Consider the following 17,178-nt stretch of genomic DNA (forward strand, 5'->3'; position numbering starts at 1 on the left):
CAAAAAAAACAAATGTGAAAAACATCACAGATATAATGACCATATGAACACACTCATAAGAAAGAAGTTATTTCACTGGTGGTTTAAATAGTTACTTTAAAAAGAGTGGGAGACTTCCAACATTTTTTCTTTGGGTAAAATGTAATTTTACAGGTTAAAACCATAGGTATTGCTTGTAGCCAATATAGCCCTAACATTTCTTGAGGCTATCCCAGACAATAACGTGTTCACACAAAGCACTAATGTTCAACTCACAGTTATTGTCCATACATTGCCTACAAACAGAGAAAGGATAATGGTGTCAAGCATCAATTTTAGTGACTCAGCATATGCATGAAGCATCTAGAACATAATCTCAGCAAGCGAGAAGTATCCTAAGTAGTCTAAAAAACGGGAAGAACAGGTATATGGTGGTAAACAATGAGGTCCCAGCTGTGAGATCACAATCGGCTAGACAAAGGATGGATGAGGACTAAAGTTCCGAAAAAAAAATCATACACTAATAAAAGCTTTGGGTTGCACATTCTAATATGCTGATTTAGCAGCTGAAGAACAGAAGGTACAAGAGATACGAAGGTTGAGAAAATATTGCTTATCAAGTGTATTTTACATTTACATAGGTGGTTTCTTGTGAAGAGAAGGTAGGGGCTGATGTAGACCGTCATGTTCAGTCTCCCTTACTACAAAAAAAGTAGCTCCAAAAAGTATCTTAAGGTGTCTGGAAAGTTGACAAATCTTTTAATGCCACCTCCGAATCCTTGTACTAATTTAACTATAACAAAATGTTTGGTGTAGGTAAAATTATAAGATCATAATTAAAAAGGGACACAGATCTCATCAAGTAACAAACTAAAATGAAAATATTGCACACAACAATCAAAAAAGGTCTAATCCTCCATATTTGAAAAAATTATTGAGTGCAGCTGTCACTTCCACGTGGACCATTTGTGTGATACACTCAAGCCGTTACGTTTCCTCAATTAACTGGTGAAAAAATCATAATTTAAAACTAAAATAGCTTGGGACATGATACAAGTGGAGTATGCAACAAGTATGAAAATGACAAAATAGAGCCTTGTCGAAACATTTGGCATTTGTGTTTAAAAAAGATTTTTATTTACCACTGCAACAAACTTAATTGGACAAAGGGCCTGATTTATAACTCGGCCGATGGGTTACTCCGTCCCAACAGTGATGGATAGTCGAAATCTAAATACCATAGAAAACAAAGGTATTTAAATGTCAGTGGACAGGAAATCTGTCACTGTTACGACAGGGTAATCCCTCCGTCAAGATCTAAATCAGGCCTAAAATCTCACTTAAGCTGTTAAACTAATCTGAAGTTTACCTTGTCATTTCTGTCTTCTCTTGTTTGTCTGCTGGTTGCTTCACATTTGAACACACTCGACCACTTTCCACGCTGTGATGCTATGATATAAAAGAAAAAGATGGTAAATTAAAAAGCCCTTGTAAAGAAAGGCAATTATGGCAGTGTTTCACACAAGCACACTGATTTGAGGTGAAAATGGGGGTCTTGGACTGCTTTAGTTGCTCCTTCGGTCGACTCGTGCTGTGGGTGCAAATGTTTCACTATTTTTAGACAAGTCTATGGCAGCAGAGGATATTAATCCTGTGGAATACCTTTCTAGCGGTACCCAGATTTTGAGCAGTATATAGTTCATGGTAGGTCCCCAAGGGATGCGGAACTCTACAGAACAGTTCTTCCTCTTTAGATTGAGCATAGCAGCGAGCAAGCACTACACTTCTCGGCATGTTGTAATCTATTCTGAGGGCTTTAACCACGCCCATCTCACGCCTATCACTTTAATTCGCTCCTTGGCCTGCCTTTCAAAAATCCCTTGATGTCATAGGTCAATGCTTTATGTTTGTCCAGTCTTGAGGCTGCTTTGTTACCTCCTTCGAGACAGACCCTGTCTCGAAGGAGGACAATTGCGCGATCGGACAGATAGCTTTGTGTCGGTACACTATTTTTTAGTTTTGCTTCGCTCATGGCGGTATGTTGTTTCTTCGTCTTCCTTGGTTTCGGGTATCTTGCTGTTTCTTTGCTATGTCAGCGGGGGACTTTTTTATTTATTTATTCATTTTGCAGTTTTATGTAGTGTGAACTCCACACAAAGGTATTGGAGCACTTTCTTTTTTTTCTTCAGTTTTATATAGCATAAACTTAATGCAAAGGTATTACGGCGCTCTACATGAGCACTGGTTACATTACACAAAAACACACTCATTTTTGGAAGCAACTGGAGATTAAGTAATTTGCCCAGGATCACAGGATGTTGAGCCGACGTCGAGACTCGAACAGTGTTCCCTAGCTCCAAAGTCAGCCACTCTGACCCCTAAGCCACATCCTCTCCCCTAGGGTTCTTTCTCTGTTTCGTGTTGAAGCAGTCTGGGAAAAACTCATTTTTTAAAATATATCGCTTGTTAATACAGGTTCTGCCATTTCTTAGCGCTGCAAAGCAGGTGTCATTCTTAACAAAATTGCTATAATTCATTTGCATAAACCTTGCAGAGATGAAGAGGTGAAAAAGATATGCCAGGATTGTAATCTTTGATATTCTCGTTCTGCCAAGACCTCTGCAGTGGGTGCATTAACCAACTGACCTGAGGAGAGCTTAACACTAGGCGATAGCACATGCTCTTGATAACCTCCTGAGGGTCACCAACCAAGCACATAGGTTAGTTAAAGGAAAGATGGCGAAAGGTGTTGTCTCCAAAATGGTGGAAAAGGAGTCGTGACTCCAGACCCAAGCACTTCACAGCCTCAAGCTTGATAGCAAAAAAAACCATCTAACCTTTGGGAGTAAATTGGGCCTCTTCAAATAGAGTTCAGTTAGTGCAAACTTGATATAAGGTATTACATAGCTTTACGTGAGCACTGGTTACGCTATACAAAAGCACGGTTATTTTTTGTAGCAAGGGGAGATTAAATGATTTGCCCAGAATCACAGGATGTTGAACCGGCACAGAGACTCAAACCGTGTTCCCCAGCTCCAATGTCGGCAGCTCTGGCCCTCACGCCTCAGCCTCTCCCCCCATAGGGTTCTTTGTCTGATGCATGTTGGGGGAGTCTGGGAATAACTCTTTTTGTTGTTTTTGTTTTTTAATATGGCACTTGGTAATACAGAATTTGCCGTTTAATAGCGCTGCAAAGCAGGTGCCATTCTTAACAAAACCGCTATAATTCATTTGCAGTTAAGCTGTCTCTTTTGTTATTCTCTTTGTATACAGTGAAAGTTTTTAAAAGTTAGGCGGTATTGCCAATGTGGAAGAATAATTCCTTGAACCCCTCAGGTGCCCAGGACGAGGCGATTATGTCCGCTGCCGTGGCGCTCAGGCGCCAGGGACGTAACCAACTTGTCCTGGTATGGGCCCTCGGGGAAAGCGCTAGCACTCCCCACCCTCCCCCAAGGGCCTCGCACCCCCCTCCCATGGCCAGGGTTGGTAGGGGAATCGCTTCCCCTTCAAACCCCACCCCCCAACCCCTCCAGTGACATCTGATGACGTCAGCATGCGATTACCCACTGTGCTGGAAGCTCATCCTTTCAGCACGGATCAGAAGAGAAACCTCTTGACGCCAGGGACCATTTTTTTGTTTTGTTTATTTCATTTTTTACACGTGGGGAGCGACCCCATAGGCAAGGGTCGCTCCCCTGGGGGAGGGGGGGGCAAAATGTATTTTAGGCCATTCAGCCTATTTTAATTAGGCCGATCTGCCCCCCAGGGGAGGTGGGGGCAGAAACCACTAGGCACCAAGGATTTAAAAAAGTTTTTTTTTTTTTTTTTTACAGACAGGGAGCGACCCCTTAGGCAAGGGTCGCTCCCCTGGGGGAGCAAATTTATTTTAGGCCACTTCTGACCCCCTTAGGGGCAGATCAGCCTATTTCTATTAGGCCCATCTGCCCCCAAGTGGGACAGAAACCACTTAGGCACAAGGGATTGGTGTGTGTGTTTTGTTTGGGGGGGGGCAGACTCTTGGGCAAGGGTCGCTCCCCATGAGGGCACATTACTGTTGGCCATTTCTGCCTCCCTTTGGGGCAGATCGGCCTATTTTAGCAAGGCCCATCTGCCCCCAAGGGGGGTAGAAAGCCCACCAGAGAAGATTTTTTTTCAAAAAAGTAGGTGTCATACTCACACCCCAAATAAATGCAGACAAAGGTGTTCAGCCAACTGGTGGGCAGATGGGGCAATTACCCCCCCATCCACTCCCATGGGGGCAGAAAGCCTACTACATGCCAGGGAATAAAAATAAAAATAAATTGGGGGTGGTGGCTACCAACCAGTATGAGCATGGCTATGCCCCCACCCCAACCGAAGGGGGTAACAGTCTTTCTGCTCCCCGCCCGCACACTAAAACATCTTATCCCATGGCAAGCAAGAGGACATTTGATTATTTGGGGTTCTGGTTTTACATTGGGGACATGAGAGCATGTCTAACTCTCACAATCGTCCCACTTGGAATGGTGAGGGTTGCATTTTTTGGACTTTGGGACGCTGCCATGTAGGAAAATCTACAAGACCCAGACGCATCTGAAAACATCTTGGTCAATCCAGGGTCATGTGCTTCACACGCACCCGCACCATTTTCTTACCCACAATGCCCTGCAAACCTCCAACTTTGCTTGAAATCACACATTTTTCCCACATTTTTGTGAAGGAACATTCCGGAATCTGCAGGAATCCACAACATTCCTACAACCCAGCATCTATAGAGATAAAAAAATTCTGCCCCACTTTTCAGCCTGATAAAGCAACTGCCCTTTTGGACCCACTTTAGCTCCCCCTCATTTTCGACATGTTTTTGACTCTTCCCTGTCACAGGCACTTGGCCCACCTACCCAAGTGAGGCATCATTTTTACTGGTAGACTGAGGGGAACGTTGGGTGGTAGGAAATTTGTGCTGGTGTGGTGTTTTCAGAAATGTTTGGGTTTGGTAGATTTCCCGAGATGGCTGCTGAGCCCAGGACCAAAAACGCAGGTGCCCCCGACCCCCTTTACACAAAAAAAGAGTTTTGTATTTGATCATTTTTATGTGTCCATATAGTGTTTTGGGGTATTTTCTGTCATGGGCACAAAGTCTACTCACACGAGTGAGGTACCATTTTTCTCTGGAGACCTGGGGGAATGCTGGGTAGATGGAAGTTTGTGGCTCGTCTCAGATTCCAGAACTTTGCAGCACCGAAATATGAGGAAAAAGTGTTTTTTGCCAAATTCTGAGGAAAGGGTGTTTTTTTTGGCCAAATTTGAGGTTTGCTAAGCATTCTGGGTAATAGAACCTGGCAAAAAACAGGTCAGTTTTCTTTGGGAAAATGTGATTTCTCCACGATGTGTTTTCGGGCATTTCTGTCACGGGCACTAGGCCTAACCACACAAGTGAGGTACCATTTGTAGTGGGAGACTTGAGGGAATGCTGAGCGGAAGGCAATTGGTGGCTCCTCTCAAATTCCAGATCTTTTGCTCACCGAAATGTGAAGAAAAGGTGTTTTTTGCCAAATTTGAGGTTTGCCAAGGATTCTGGGTAACAGAACCTGGCAAAAAACAGGGCAATTTTCTTTGGGAAAATGTGATGTGTCCATGTTGTGTTTTGGGGCATTTCCTGTTGCGGGCACTAAGCCTACCCACACAAGTGAGGTACCATTTTTATCGGGAGACTTGGGGGAATGCAGGGTGGAAGGAAATTTGTGGCTCCTCTCATATTCCAGAACCTTCTATCACCGGAATGTGAGGAAAAGGTGTTTTTTTGGGGCCAAATTTGAGGTTTGCAAAGGATTCTGGGTAACAGAACCAGGTGAGAGTGCCACAAGTTAACCCATCTTGCGTTCCCCTAGGTGTCAAGTTTTCAAAAATGCACAGGTTTGGTACGTTTTCTTAGGTGCCGGCTGAGCTCGTGATCAAAATCCACAGCTAGGCACTTTACACAAAACATGTCAGATTTCAATGTAAAAATGTGATGTGTCCATGTTGCGTTTCCTGTCGCGGGCATTAGGCCTACCCACGCAAGTGAGGTACCATTTTTATTGGGAGACTTGGGGGGAACACAGAATAGCAGAACAAGTGTTATTGCCCCCTTGTCTTTCTCTACATTTTTCCTTCCAAATGTAAGACAGTGTGTAAAAAAAGACATCTATCTGAGAAATGCCCTGTAATTCACATGCTGGTATTGTGACCCCGGAATTCAGAGATGTGCAAATAACCACTGCTTCTCAACATCTTATCTTGTGCCATTTTGGAAAAACAAATGTTTCCTTGATGCCTATTTTTCACTTTTTATATTTCACCAAATGAATTGCTGTATACCCGGTATAGAATGAAAACCCATTGCAAGGTGCAGCTCCTTTATTGGCTCTGGGTACCTAGGGTTCTTGATGAACCTACAAGCCCTATATATCCCCGCAACCATAAGAGTCCAGCAGACGTAACAGTATATTACTTTTGAAAACCTGACATCGCAGGAAAAAGTTACAGAGTAAAATGTGGAGAAAATGGCTGTTTTTTTCACCTCAATTTAATTTTTTTATTTTATTTCAGCTGTTATTTTCTGTAGAAAAACCTTGTAGGATCTACACAAATGACCCCTTGCTGAATTCCTAATTTTGTCTGCTTTTTAGAAATGTTTAGCTGTCCGGGATCCAGCACTGGTTTCACACCCATTTCTGTCACTAACTGGAAGGAGGCTAAAAGCACATAAAAAATAGTAAAAATGGGGTATGTCCCAGTAAAATGCCAAAATTGTGTTGAAAAGTGTGGTTTTCTGATTCAATTTCTGGTTCCTGAAAGCTGGAAAGATGGTGATTTTAGCACTGCAAATCCTTTGTTGATGCCATTTTCAGGGGGGGGGGGGGAAACACAAGCCGCCTTCTGCAGCCCTTTGTTCCCATTTTTTTTTTTTTTTTAACAACATTTTTGCTGTATTTTGGCTAATTTCTTGGTGTGCTCCAGGGGAACCTACAAACTCTTGGTACCTCTAGAATCCCTAGGATGTTGGAAAAAAAGGACACACATTTGGCGTGGGTAGCTTATGTGGACAAAATGTTATGAGGGCCTAAGCGTGAAGTGCCCCAAATATCCAAAATAGGCCGGGCACCTGAAGGGGCTAAAAGTTTAACACCGAAATATATAGAAGCCCACCTTTATTTGCTCCTAACTCTTTTGACCCCTCATTCTCAGTGTTAAATGCCATAAAGGTGGCTCTGTGGCTTGTTTGGTGCCATAGAAGTTTAGATAAACACGCTAGAAACAGTTGAATCTCGAGGGTATCACAGCCAGTCTGCAGGAATGAGGCAAAAACACTCCCAAGATGGCAGCCTTGTTGCATCCCCTCTCCTGCAACGGCAGACCTGGGCGAATTGCTGTGGCACCTGGCATACATCCACTACACTTCAAGCCAAAACGCACAGGTAAAAGACATTGCCATTTACAATGCCAAATAGCTCCAACTCTCACAAATGGTTGTTTAGAACAACCAATAGGTCTGCTGGGAACATTTTACAGATGGGGAAAAGTGGGAAAAACGAGAGGTTTGGTAAGGAGAGGTTTTATGTCAATGTTTCAGGACAGTAAAGAACACAAACAAGCCGAATTATCAATTATACTATACAAGAAATAAGACCAGGTTAGACAACCATTGCTAAAGCTGAGATTTTAACTCTAAAAAAATATTTAAAGCAGGGTAAAAAAAGCTGAACTTCTGAATTAAAATTAACGAAGTTAAACAAACATATATAATGAGCAAGAACTACTACTTCATATGTAAATAATGGCCAAATGTGGCAATGCCAACGATACAACTTGAATGCTAGACGCAAAGCTCACTGACTGATGAATGAGAATACAGGATTTCTGAAGCAAAAGTGGTATATAATACACAAATGAAGCTGTCAATAGTCGATCACTACATATACGTGATGATTAAACAGTGCTTATGATATGAAACAAAATAATTGAAGTCGAGGAACATAAAGTAATAGAATAACAGACTTTATCAATAAAACAAAGAAGCAGCCTAATCATACTCCCTCTCTCTTGTTGAAGAACAAGCAATCATGCTGCACAGAACGCGGTCTCTATTAAGATGCTTTCTCGAAGCCACAACCAATCTTTTACAGTGACAAGAGGAAGAGAGCTGTGTGAAACTGACACATTCATGTCTAAAAACCATTACAAACGTTGGGGCTGATCAATTACACTAGCTATCATCCTTTGCTCTTTTTATCCATCATTTCCTGTTGCAGGGGCTCACAAGGGAGGACACTTTCATTTTTGAACTACTATGCAAAAATATCGTTATGATGAAATACTAGAAAATACAACACAACCACACATGCACATCAACTTACCGTAAAAACAGATAGTCCCATTTTAGCCGCCTCTTTGTCTTCTTTGGAAAGCATCATTCTTCCTGAGCCACCACTAATAAAAGAAAAAAGGGAGCATTAGCCTTGTGCTACTATATTCCGATTACATCCTTATTCTATATTCTTCTTTCAATGCTCAAGCAGTAAATGGGTCTAATCTGACATGATAAAGAAGGCTTGCGAGAGGGAACGAATCCAATCTACTTTTTCTTGGGGATTAAGGCTAAACTTAAGATACCGTTGGTCTGTAATACAACTGTCATATGCATTTCTACAAAAATGGTGACCCAACAAATATTGAATAAATAGTAGCTAACGTTATTTATCCAAAATACTTTGCATGGTTCTATATGTAATAAATTAATCTAACCTTTGGAACCAGACCCACAGAATCCATGCCTGTGCACAATAAATCTCCAATCACTTAAGAGCATGTCAGCGAGTCAGGAGAAATAATTTAAAGTACAGGTGAGAAGATCCCCCTTTTTTGTATAGTCAGGATCAATTATTGCCAAGTTTTAGTTCTGATTTGCCCAGTGTGTATGCTGCAACCCCTAAAACATACAAACTGGCTAATTTAATTCACTTATAAGGTCATAGAATGTTTTGCAGAAATTACACTTTTGGCATGGAAACTTCAATGCCACCTGTAAACTGCAGCACCTACTGTACCAGTGAAAGGGAAACTACAACAGCCACCAGAGGTGTCCGGGAAGGAGGGTGGTTTCATGTAAACCTACGGCACTACATGCCACAAACAGATGCTTACAGGGTGTAGGAAGTTGGCTCTGTATGCACTATTTCAAAGTAAGGAATAGTATGCACAGAGTCCAAGGGTTCCCCTTAGAGGTAAGATAGTGGCAAAAAGAGATAATACTAATGCTCTATTTTTGTGGTAGTGTGGTCGAGCAGTAGGCTTATCAAAGGAGTAGTTGTTGTACATACACACAGGCAATAAATGAGGAACACACACTCAGAGACAAATCCAGGCCAATAGGTTTTGTTATAGAAAAATATATTTTCTTAGTTTATTTTAAGAACCACAGGTTCAAATTCTACATGTAATATCTCATTTGAAAGGTATTGCAGGTAAGTACTTTAGGAACTTTGAATTATCACAATAACATATATACTTTTTACATAAAACACAATAAGCTGTTTTAAAAGTGGACACTGCAATTTTCACAGTTCCTGGGGGAGGTAAAGTATTGTTAGTTCTTGCAGGTAAGTAAACCACCTACGGGGTTCAAATTGGGGTCCAAGGTAGCCCACCGTTGGGGGTTCAGAGCGACCCCAAAGTCACCACACCAGCAGCTCAGGGCCGGTCGGGTGCAGAGTTCAAAGTGGTGCCCAAAACACATAGGCTTCAATGGAGAGAAGGGGGTGCCCCGGTTCCAGTCTGCCAGCAGGTAAGTACCCGCGTCTTCGGAGGGCAGACCAGGGGGGTTTTGTAGGGCACCGGGGGGGACACAAGTCCACACAAAAAGTACACCCTCAGCAGCGCAGGGGCGGCCGGGTGCAGTGAGCAAACAAGCATAGGGTTCGCAATGTAAATCAATGGGAGACCAAGGGGTCTCTTCAGCGGTGCAGGCAGGCAAGGGGGGGGCTCCTCGGGGTAGCCACCACCTGGGCAAGGGAGAGGGCCTCCTGGGGGTCACTCCTGCACTGAAGTTCCGATCCTTCAGGTGCTGGGGGCTGCGGGTGCAGGGTCTTTTCCAGCCGTCGGGATTTTAGAGTCAGGCAGTCGCGGTCAGGGGGAGCCTCGGGATTCCCTCTGCAGGCGTCGCTGTGGGGGCTCAGGGGGGACAACTTTGGTTACTCACAGTCTCGGAGTCGCCGGAGGGTCCTCCCTGAGGAGTTGGTTCTCCACCAGTCGAGTCGGGGTCGCCGGGTGCAGTGTTGCAAGTCTCACGCTTCTTGCGGGGATTGCAGGGGTCTTTAAATCTGCTCCTCTGGATACAAAGTTGCAGTCTTTGTTGAACAGGGCCGCTGTTCTCTGGAGTTTCTTGGTCTCTTGGAAGCAGGGAAGTCCTCTGAGGATTCAGAGGTCGCTGGTCCTGGAGAAAGCGTCGCTGGAGCAGGTTTCTTTTGAAGGCAGGAGACAGGCCGGTAGGACTGGGGCCAAAGCAGTTGGTGTCTTCTTTCTTCTTCTGCAGGGGTTTTCAGCTCAACAGTCTTCTTCTTCGGTAAGTTGCAGGAATCTAAATTCTTAGGTTCAGGGAAGCCCTTAAATACTAAATTTAAGGGCGTGTTTAGGTCTGTGGGGTTAGTAGCCAATGGCTACTAGCCCTGAGGGTGGGTACACCCTCTTTGTGCCTCCTCCCAAGGGGAGGGGGTCACATTCCTATCCCTATTGGGGGAATCCTCCATCTGCAAGATGGAGGATTTCTAAAAGTTAGAGTCATTTCAGCTCAGGACACCTTAGGGGCTGTCCTGACTGACCAGTGACTCCTCCTTGTTATTCTCATTATCTCCTCCGGGTTTGCCGCCAAAAGTGGGGCCGTGGCCGGAGGGGGCGGGAAACTCCACTAGCTGGAGTGCCCTGCAGTGCTGGAACAAAGGGGGTAAGCCTTTGAGGCTCACCGCCAGGTGTTACAGCTCCTGCCTGGGGGAGGTGATAGCATCTCCACCCAGTGCATGCTTTGTTACCGGCCACAGAGTGACAAAGGTACTCTCCCCATGTGGCCAGCAACATGTCTCGAGTGTGGCAGGCTGCTAGAACCAGTCAGCCTACACGGGTAGTTGGTTTAAGTTTCAGGGGGCACCTCTAAGGTGCCCTCTGGGGTGTAGTTTACAATAAAATGTACACTGGCATCAGTGTGCATTTATTGTGCTGAGAAGTTTGATACCAAACTTCCCAGTTTTCAGTGTAGCCATTATGGTGCTGTGGAGTTCGTGTTTGACAGATTCCCAGACCATATACTCTTATGGCTACCCTGCACTTACAATGTCTAAGGTTTGGCTTAGACACTGTAGGGGCACCGTGCTCATGCACTGGTGCCCTCACCTATGGTATAGTGCACCCTGCCTTAGGGCTGTAAGGCCTACTAGTGGGGTGACTTATCTATACTGCATAGGCAGTATGAGGTTGGCATGGCACCCTGAGGGGAGTGCCATGTCGACTTACTCGTTTTGTCCTCACCAGCACACACAAGCTGGCAAGCAGAGTGTCTGTGCTGAGTGAGGGGTCCCCAGGGTGGCATAAGATATGCTGCAGCCCTTAGAGACCTTCCCTGGCATCAGGGCCCTTGGTACCAGGGGTACCAGTTACAAGGGATTTACCTGGATCCCAGGGTGTGCCAATTGTGGAATCAAAAGTACAGGTTAGGGAAAGAACACTGGTGCTGGTTCCTGGTTAGCAGGCCTCAGCACACTTTCAATTCAAAACATAGCATCAGCAAAGGCAAAAAGTCAGGGGGTAACCATGCCAAGGAGGCATTTCCTTACACAGGGTAACTAACATTCTTTTCGAGGCATGTGCGGCTGAAGACACACATGCTCTGCATATACTGTAAAGCAGTCCCCTGTGGGTGTTGCAGTTGTTTGAAAAAGGGTATGTAGCACTGCCCAACTTATATTGGCTTACTTGAGTACATCTACACAATAATGTTTGGTGAAGGTGTATGGTGTGGACCATGTAGCTGCTTCACATATGTCAGCTCTGGGAATATTTCCTAAAATGTCATGGATACTATCTTTTTCAAAGTAACGAGTGCTCTGGAAGGAACAGGAAAATGTCTTTTAGAATTAGCATAACATGCCGAATGCATTTTACTATCCCTCTGGCTATGCCTGATTTGGATAAAGGTTTGCCTTTGTGTGGAGGTGAAAATGCAACAAAAAGTTGTTCTGGCTTTCTGAAATATTTAGTTCTATCAATATAGTACTTAAGTACTCTTTTAACATCTAATGTATGAAGAGCTTTTTCCGCAAAAGAATCTGGTTGTGGGGGAAAAAAACTGGCAACTTAATCAATTGAGTGAGGTGAAATTGAGATAACACTTTAGGGAGAAATTTAGAGTTTGTGCAGAGAACCACTCAGTCTCTATGTAGTTGGAAGAAGGGTTCTTCTAAGGTTAAACTAAGTGATGTGATGGTGACCAGAAATGGCACCTTTAAAGAAAGAAATTGAAGGAGGCATGAGTGTATGGGTTCAAATGGGGGGCCCAGGAGTCTTGTGAGGACAAAATTGAGGTTCCATGAAGGTGCGAGTGGAATCCGTCATGGAATAACTTGTTTGAGCTCCTCCACGAAGGCTTTAATCACTGGGACCTTTAACAAAGAAAGGTGTTGTCTATTTTGGAGATAGGCAGCCAATGCAGCAAGATGTTATCATATAGATGTGAACACTAACCCAGCCTTTTGTAAGTGAAGTAGGCAGAGGATAATGTCTTGTACTGTAGCTGTGAAAGGGACAATTTTTTTTGAGTGATAATTGCAGACAAAACATTTCCACTTTGCAACATAGCAAGCTCTAGTAGTGGGTCTACGTGCTTCCATAAGAATGTCCATACATTCTGGTGCCAAGTTAAGGTAACCAAACTATGAGCTCGTGAGCCAAATTGCTACGTTGAGATTTTGGCATCTGGGTGCCTGATTTCTCCATGGTTCTGAGTGAGAAGGTCCAGCCTGCTGAGAAGCTTCTCGTGAGGAACTACAGAGAGGTCTAATAGCATTGTGAACCAGAGTTGAAGAGCCCAGGTGGGAGCTAATAGGATCATTTTAACAGACGTCTGCCTGAGCTTCCGAACCAGAAATGGAGGGAGAGGGAGAGGTGGAAAAGCATGGGCAAATATCCCTGTCCAAGTCTTCCATAGTGCCCTTCCTTTGGAGAGTGGGTGTTTGGAACCTAGAGGCGAAGTCTGGGCATTTTGCGTTTTCTGCAGTTGCGAAAAGCTCCATATGAGGAAACCCCCCACCTCTGGAAATATTGGTGGCGGTATTGATGGAAGACTTGTGGTGGGGTTCCCATTTATGGACTTGTAGCTGCATCCTGCTGAGTAGGTCTGCAAAGTTGTTGTCTGTTCTCGGAAGATATTCCTCTAACAGGTGAATGTTGGAATGTAGAGCCCATTTCAAGATGGTCTGAGACAGGTGAGACAGTTGTGGAGACCGTGCCCCTCCGCTTGTTTCTGTAGGTAATACATGGCTGTCATATTGTCTGTCCGGACTAGGACAATTTTGTGAGTCAGGTGAGGTAGGAATGCTTTCAATGCTAGGTGAAGAGTCTGAAGCTCTAAGTCAGTGGTTCCCATCCTGTGGTCCGGGGATCCATGGGGGTCCGCTAAGCCTCCTGAGGGGGTCCGCAACTGCTTAGAAAATTAAGTAATATTAACAGATTAGGTCCCCAGCTTTCAGTAATGACTCATGGGGGGTGGGGGGTTGCCGGATTCCAATAAAGATTCAATGGGTGTTCCCGGGACCGAGTAATGATAAAGTGGGGGTCCACAGAAGTCAAAAGGTTTGGAACCACTGCTCTAGGTAGTTGATGTCGAGACTCCGGTGCTGGTCATCCCAGAGACCGTGCATTGTGAGGTCTCGAAGGTGTGCACCCCATCTTGTCTGTGATGCGTCCGTTCTGAAAGTGATGTGGGTGGGGAACAGGGTCGAGAAAAGGCCGAGCTTTCAGCAGGTTGGTGGTGTTCCACCATTGCAGAGAGTAGTGAGCGCAGGGGTCTATCAACACTAGATCCTCTAACTGACCCTGTGACTGAGACCACTGTCAAGCTAAACATTCCTATAATGGATGCGTGTGTAGTTGTGCAAGGGGTACTATAGCGATGCAGGAGGCCATCATCACTAAAGAAAAGCATCACTGTTCTCACTGTGAGTTGTTGATTTGTCTGAAACTGGAGCAACATTGCCTGAAAGATCTGGACTCTTGTGGGATTGGGGTAGACTCATCTGATTTGTGTATTTATGATTACCCCCAAGTATGGCTGAGCCTGCAAATGATGCAGGTGATACTTGGGAATGTTGACAGTGAATCCTAAGCGATGGAGTAGATCTTTTGTCATATGAGTGGGTTGTTGACACTGGTGATGAATGTTGGCTTTGATAAGACAATCCCCCAGATAAGGGAATACATGGATATTTTGCCAGGGTAAATGAGTACCTAACACCCCAAGGGATTTGGTGAACACTCAGGGTGTGGTGGTACCCCCGGAGGGGAGAATTATGAACTGATAATATTTGTCTCCTATGATGAATTGTAAGTATTTGCTGGAGGTATTGGTATTCTCACCCGAGGCAGGATATTGCATTCATGTGAACACCAGAGGGATTTCCTTTTGTTCATTTCAGCCTCTGGAGCTGGGAAAGAGATTCCCCAGTAGCCCGAGGCATTTAAAAAAACAAAATCACAATGTAATGATGATCGGCGCGCTGACATCACAATGAAAGTGGAAGTGAAATGTGCCAAACAGGGATCCACCCACTAGACCCCATGGACTATTTTTTTTTTTAAGTGGGGAGCGTCCTCCACACAACAGTCTAATGCTCCCTCCCTTGGCCCAAAGTCTTTCCAGTCTGGAGCTTGCTATCTACAATTTGGCCTCCCCTCCCTCCCACTGGTGTGAGGTTGGAGGGGTGGGGGTGGGGAGGGTGGGGGGGGAGAGGTGGAGGCAGAAAGCCCACTAGGCACAGATCAAGGAAGAAAACCCACTAGACCACCAGGGGTTATATTTGGAGGGGCCCCCAGGCAATGGACTAATGCTCTCCCCAGGGCCTAATGTCTTTGTGCTCCCCACCCTCCCCCATTGAAGAGGGAGTGGGGGGGAGCGGGGTGAAGATGGAGACCGGAAGCTTTTTATCCTACTCAACACCAGTTTTTTTTTTTTTTCCTTTTTTTTCTTTTTTTCAAGCACAATGGATGTGGGCAGCATTCCCAGACGCTGTTGATAAAAATGCTACCCCACTTGTGTGACTTGGTTTAGTGCCCTTGAGAGGCATAAATCAAACCAGGGTCAATAAGAGTTGCTCCACAAGACTCCCACTGACCTTGGTTTGATGCTTGTTTGTCACATGCACCAGCCAAGCAAAACAAGTGATGAAGCAATTTTATAGGGACAAGTGGGAGAATGCTGAGTGGTAGGAATTTTGTGGATTCCTGTTGTTTTTGGAAGTTTAAGTCACAGAAATGAAGGGAAATGTGCAATTTGATGTTTGCAAAGCATTGTGGATAAGAAAACAAGGCATATCACTCTGGGGCTCATCCAGATGTCTAGTTTGGTAGGTTTCTCTATGTGCCGGCTAGGCTTGGACCCAAAATCTAGCTACTCACTTTGCAAAAAACAGGTCAGCTTTGAGTGAAATGTGATGCAACCATTTTATGTTTTGGACCATTTCCTGTCACAGGCACTAGGCCTAACCACAAAAGTGAGGTACCACTTTCATCAGAAAACATGTGGGAGCATAGAATAGTAGGATACGTATTATTACGAACTGGATTTCACTGCATTTGTGCCTTCCAAATGTAAGCCAGTGTGTAAGAAATAAGACACTTTCAAGCATACCCTCTAAATCATATGCTCATACAAGTACCACAATTTCAGAGATGTACAAACAACCACTGCCCCTAAACTTCATCATATCTTGCATTGGTTAGATTGATTTCTATTTTTAACTCTACATATTTTACTATATGAATTGGTTTATACGCAGTACACAATGAAAATCCACTGTACGGTGCAACTCAGTTTTGGTTCTGGGTATGTTGGGTTCTTGGAGAACCTCCAAACCCTATACATCCCCCACAACCAAAAGGCTCTAAAAAAATTAATGCTACAGCGCTTTTGTAAACTGGCCATCATCAATGAAAGATACAGATAAAAACACTCACACATGGCTGTTTTTTACTATTTATTTTCAATATATATTTATTTCAACACTTAGGGCCTTATTACGATCTTGACGGAGGGGTTACCTCTATCACAAATGTGGCAGCTATCCCGTCTGCCATATTATGATCCCATCATAATATATGGAGATCATAATACGGCAGATGGGATATCCATCACATTTGTGATGTAGGAAACCCCCTCCGTCAAGATCGTAAAAAGGTTCTTAGTTTCTTTGGGAAAACCTTGAGGGATCTATACATAGGACTCATTTCTGAATTTGGAATTTTGTCTACTTTTCAGAAATATATAGCTTTCCTGAATCACCCATGAGTTTCACACTGGTTTTTACCACAAACTGCAATTAGGTTGAATGCACAAAAAATAGGAAAAATGCTAAAACTGGGGTAAAAACATTAGGGGCCATATGTACGAATACATTTTCCCATAGACACAGAATGGGAAAAACTGCTTGCTACATATGGCCCTATGTTCGTTGATTCAGCCCTGCATGTTCCTGAAAGCTGGGAAGATGGTGACTTTAGCAAATCAAACCTTTAATTGATGCCATTTTTCTTAAAGAAAAAAAGACAATTTTAACCAGAGAAAGTTTTCCTATTTTTCCAAAAAAGTCAATAAGTAGCTTTATTTTGGCCATTTCTCGGTCTCCTCCAATGAAATCCACAAACCGTGGATATCTTTAGAATCCCAGGATGTTGGGGGAAAAAAAAAACGGCATGGATTGCTTATGTGGACAAAAAGTTATAGAGGCCTAAGCGTGAACTATCCCAAATCGCCAAAAAAGGCTTAGCAGTGGGGTGGGGGACATTGGGTGAATGGGTAAGGAATGGCAGCGTAAGCGTTAATCTTGAAAACTTGTGCAAAAATATTTATACTTATATAGTGGCAATAACAACATATTTAAATGGAATAAAAAAAAATTAAAAAAAATCCAACACAGATCC

At 44.0% G+C, this 17,178-nt stretch overlaps 1 protein-coding gene across 1 annotated transcript in view; it reads right to left on the minus strand.

Moving 5' to 3' along the window:
• Nucleotides 1-17,178, minus strand: part of C10H1orf35 (chromosome 10 C1orf35 homolog) — a 228,809-nt gene that overhangs the window by 91,685 nt on the left and 119,946 nt on the right. Inside the window, exons 6-7 of the mRNA XM_069210984.1 lie at nucleotides 8,358-8,430; nucleotides 1,349-1,428 (exon numbers count right to left, since the gene is read on the minus strand). Of these exons, the coding sequence (XP_069067085.1) occupies nucleotides 1,349-1,428; nucleotides 8,358-8,430 (153 nt within the window). The remainder of the gene's footprint in view (nucleotides 1-1,348; nucleotides 1,429-8,357; nucleotides 8,431-17,178) is intronic.

This window comes from Pleurodeles waltl, chromosome 10 (genome assembly GCF_031143425.1).
Source record: "Pleurodeles waltl isolate 20211129_DDA chromosome 10, aPleWal1.hap1.20221129, whole genome shotgun sequence".
Classification (NCBI taxonomy): domain Eukaryota; kingdom Metazoa; phylum Chordata; class Amphibia; order Caudata; family Salamandridae; genus Pleurodeles; species Pleurodeles waltl.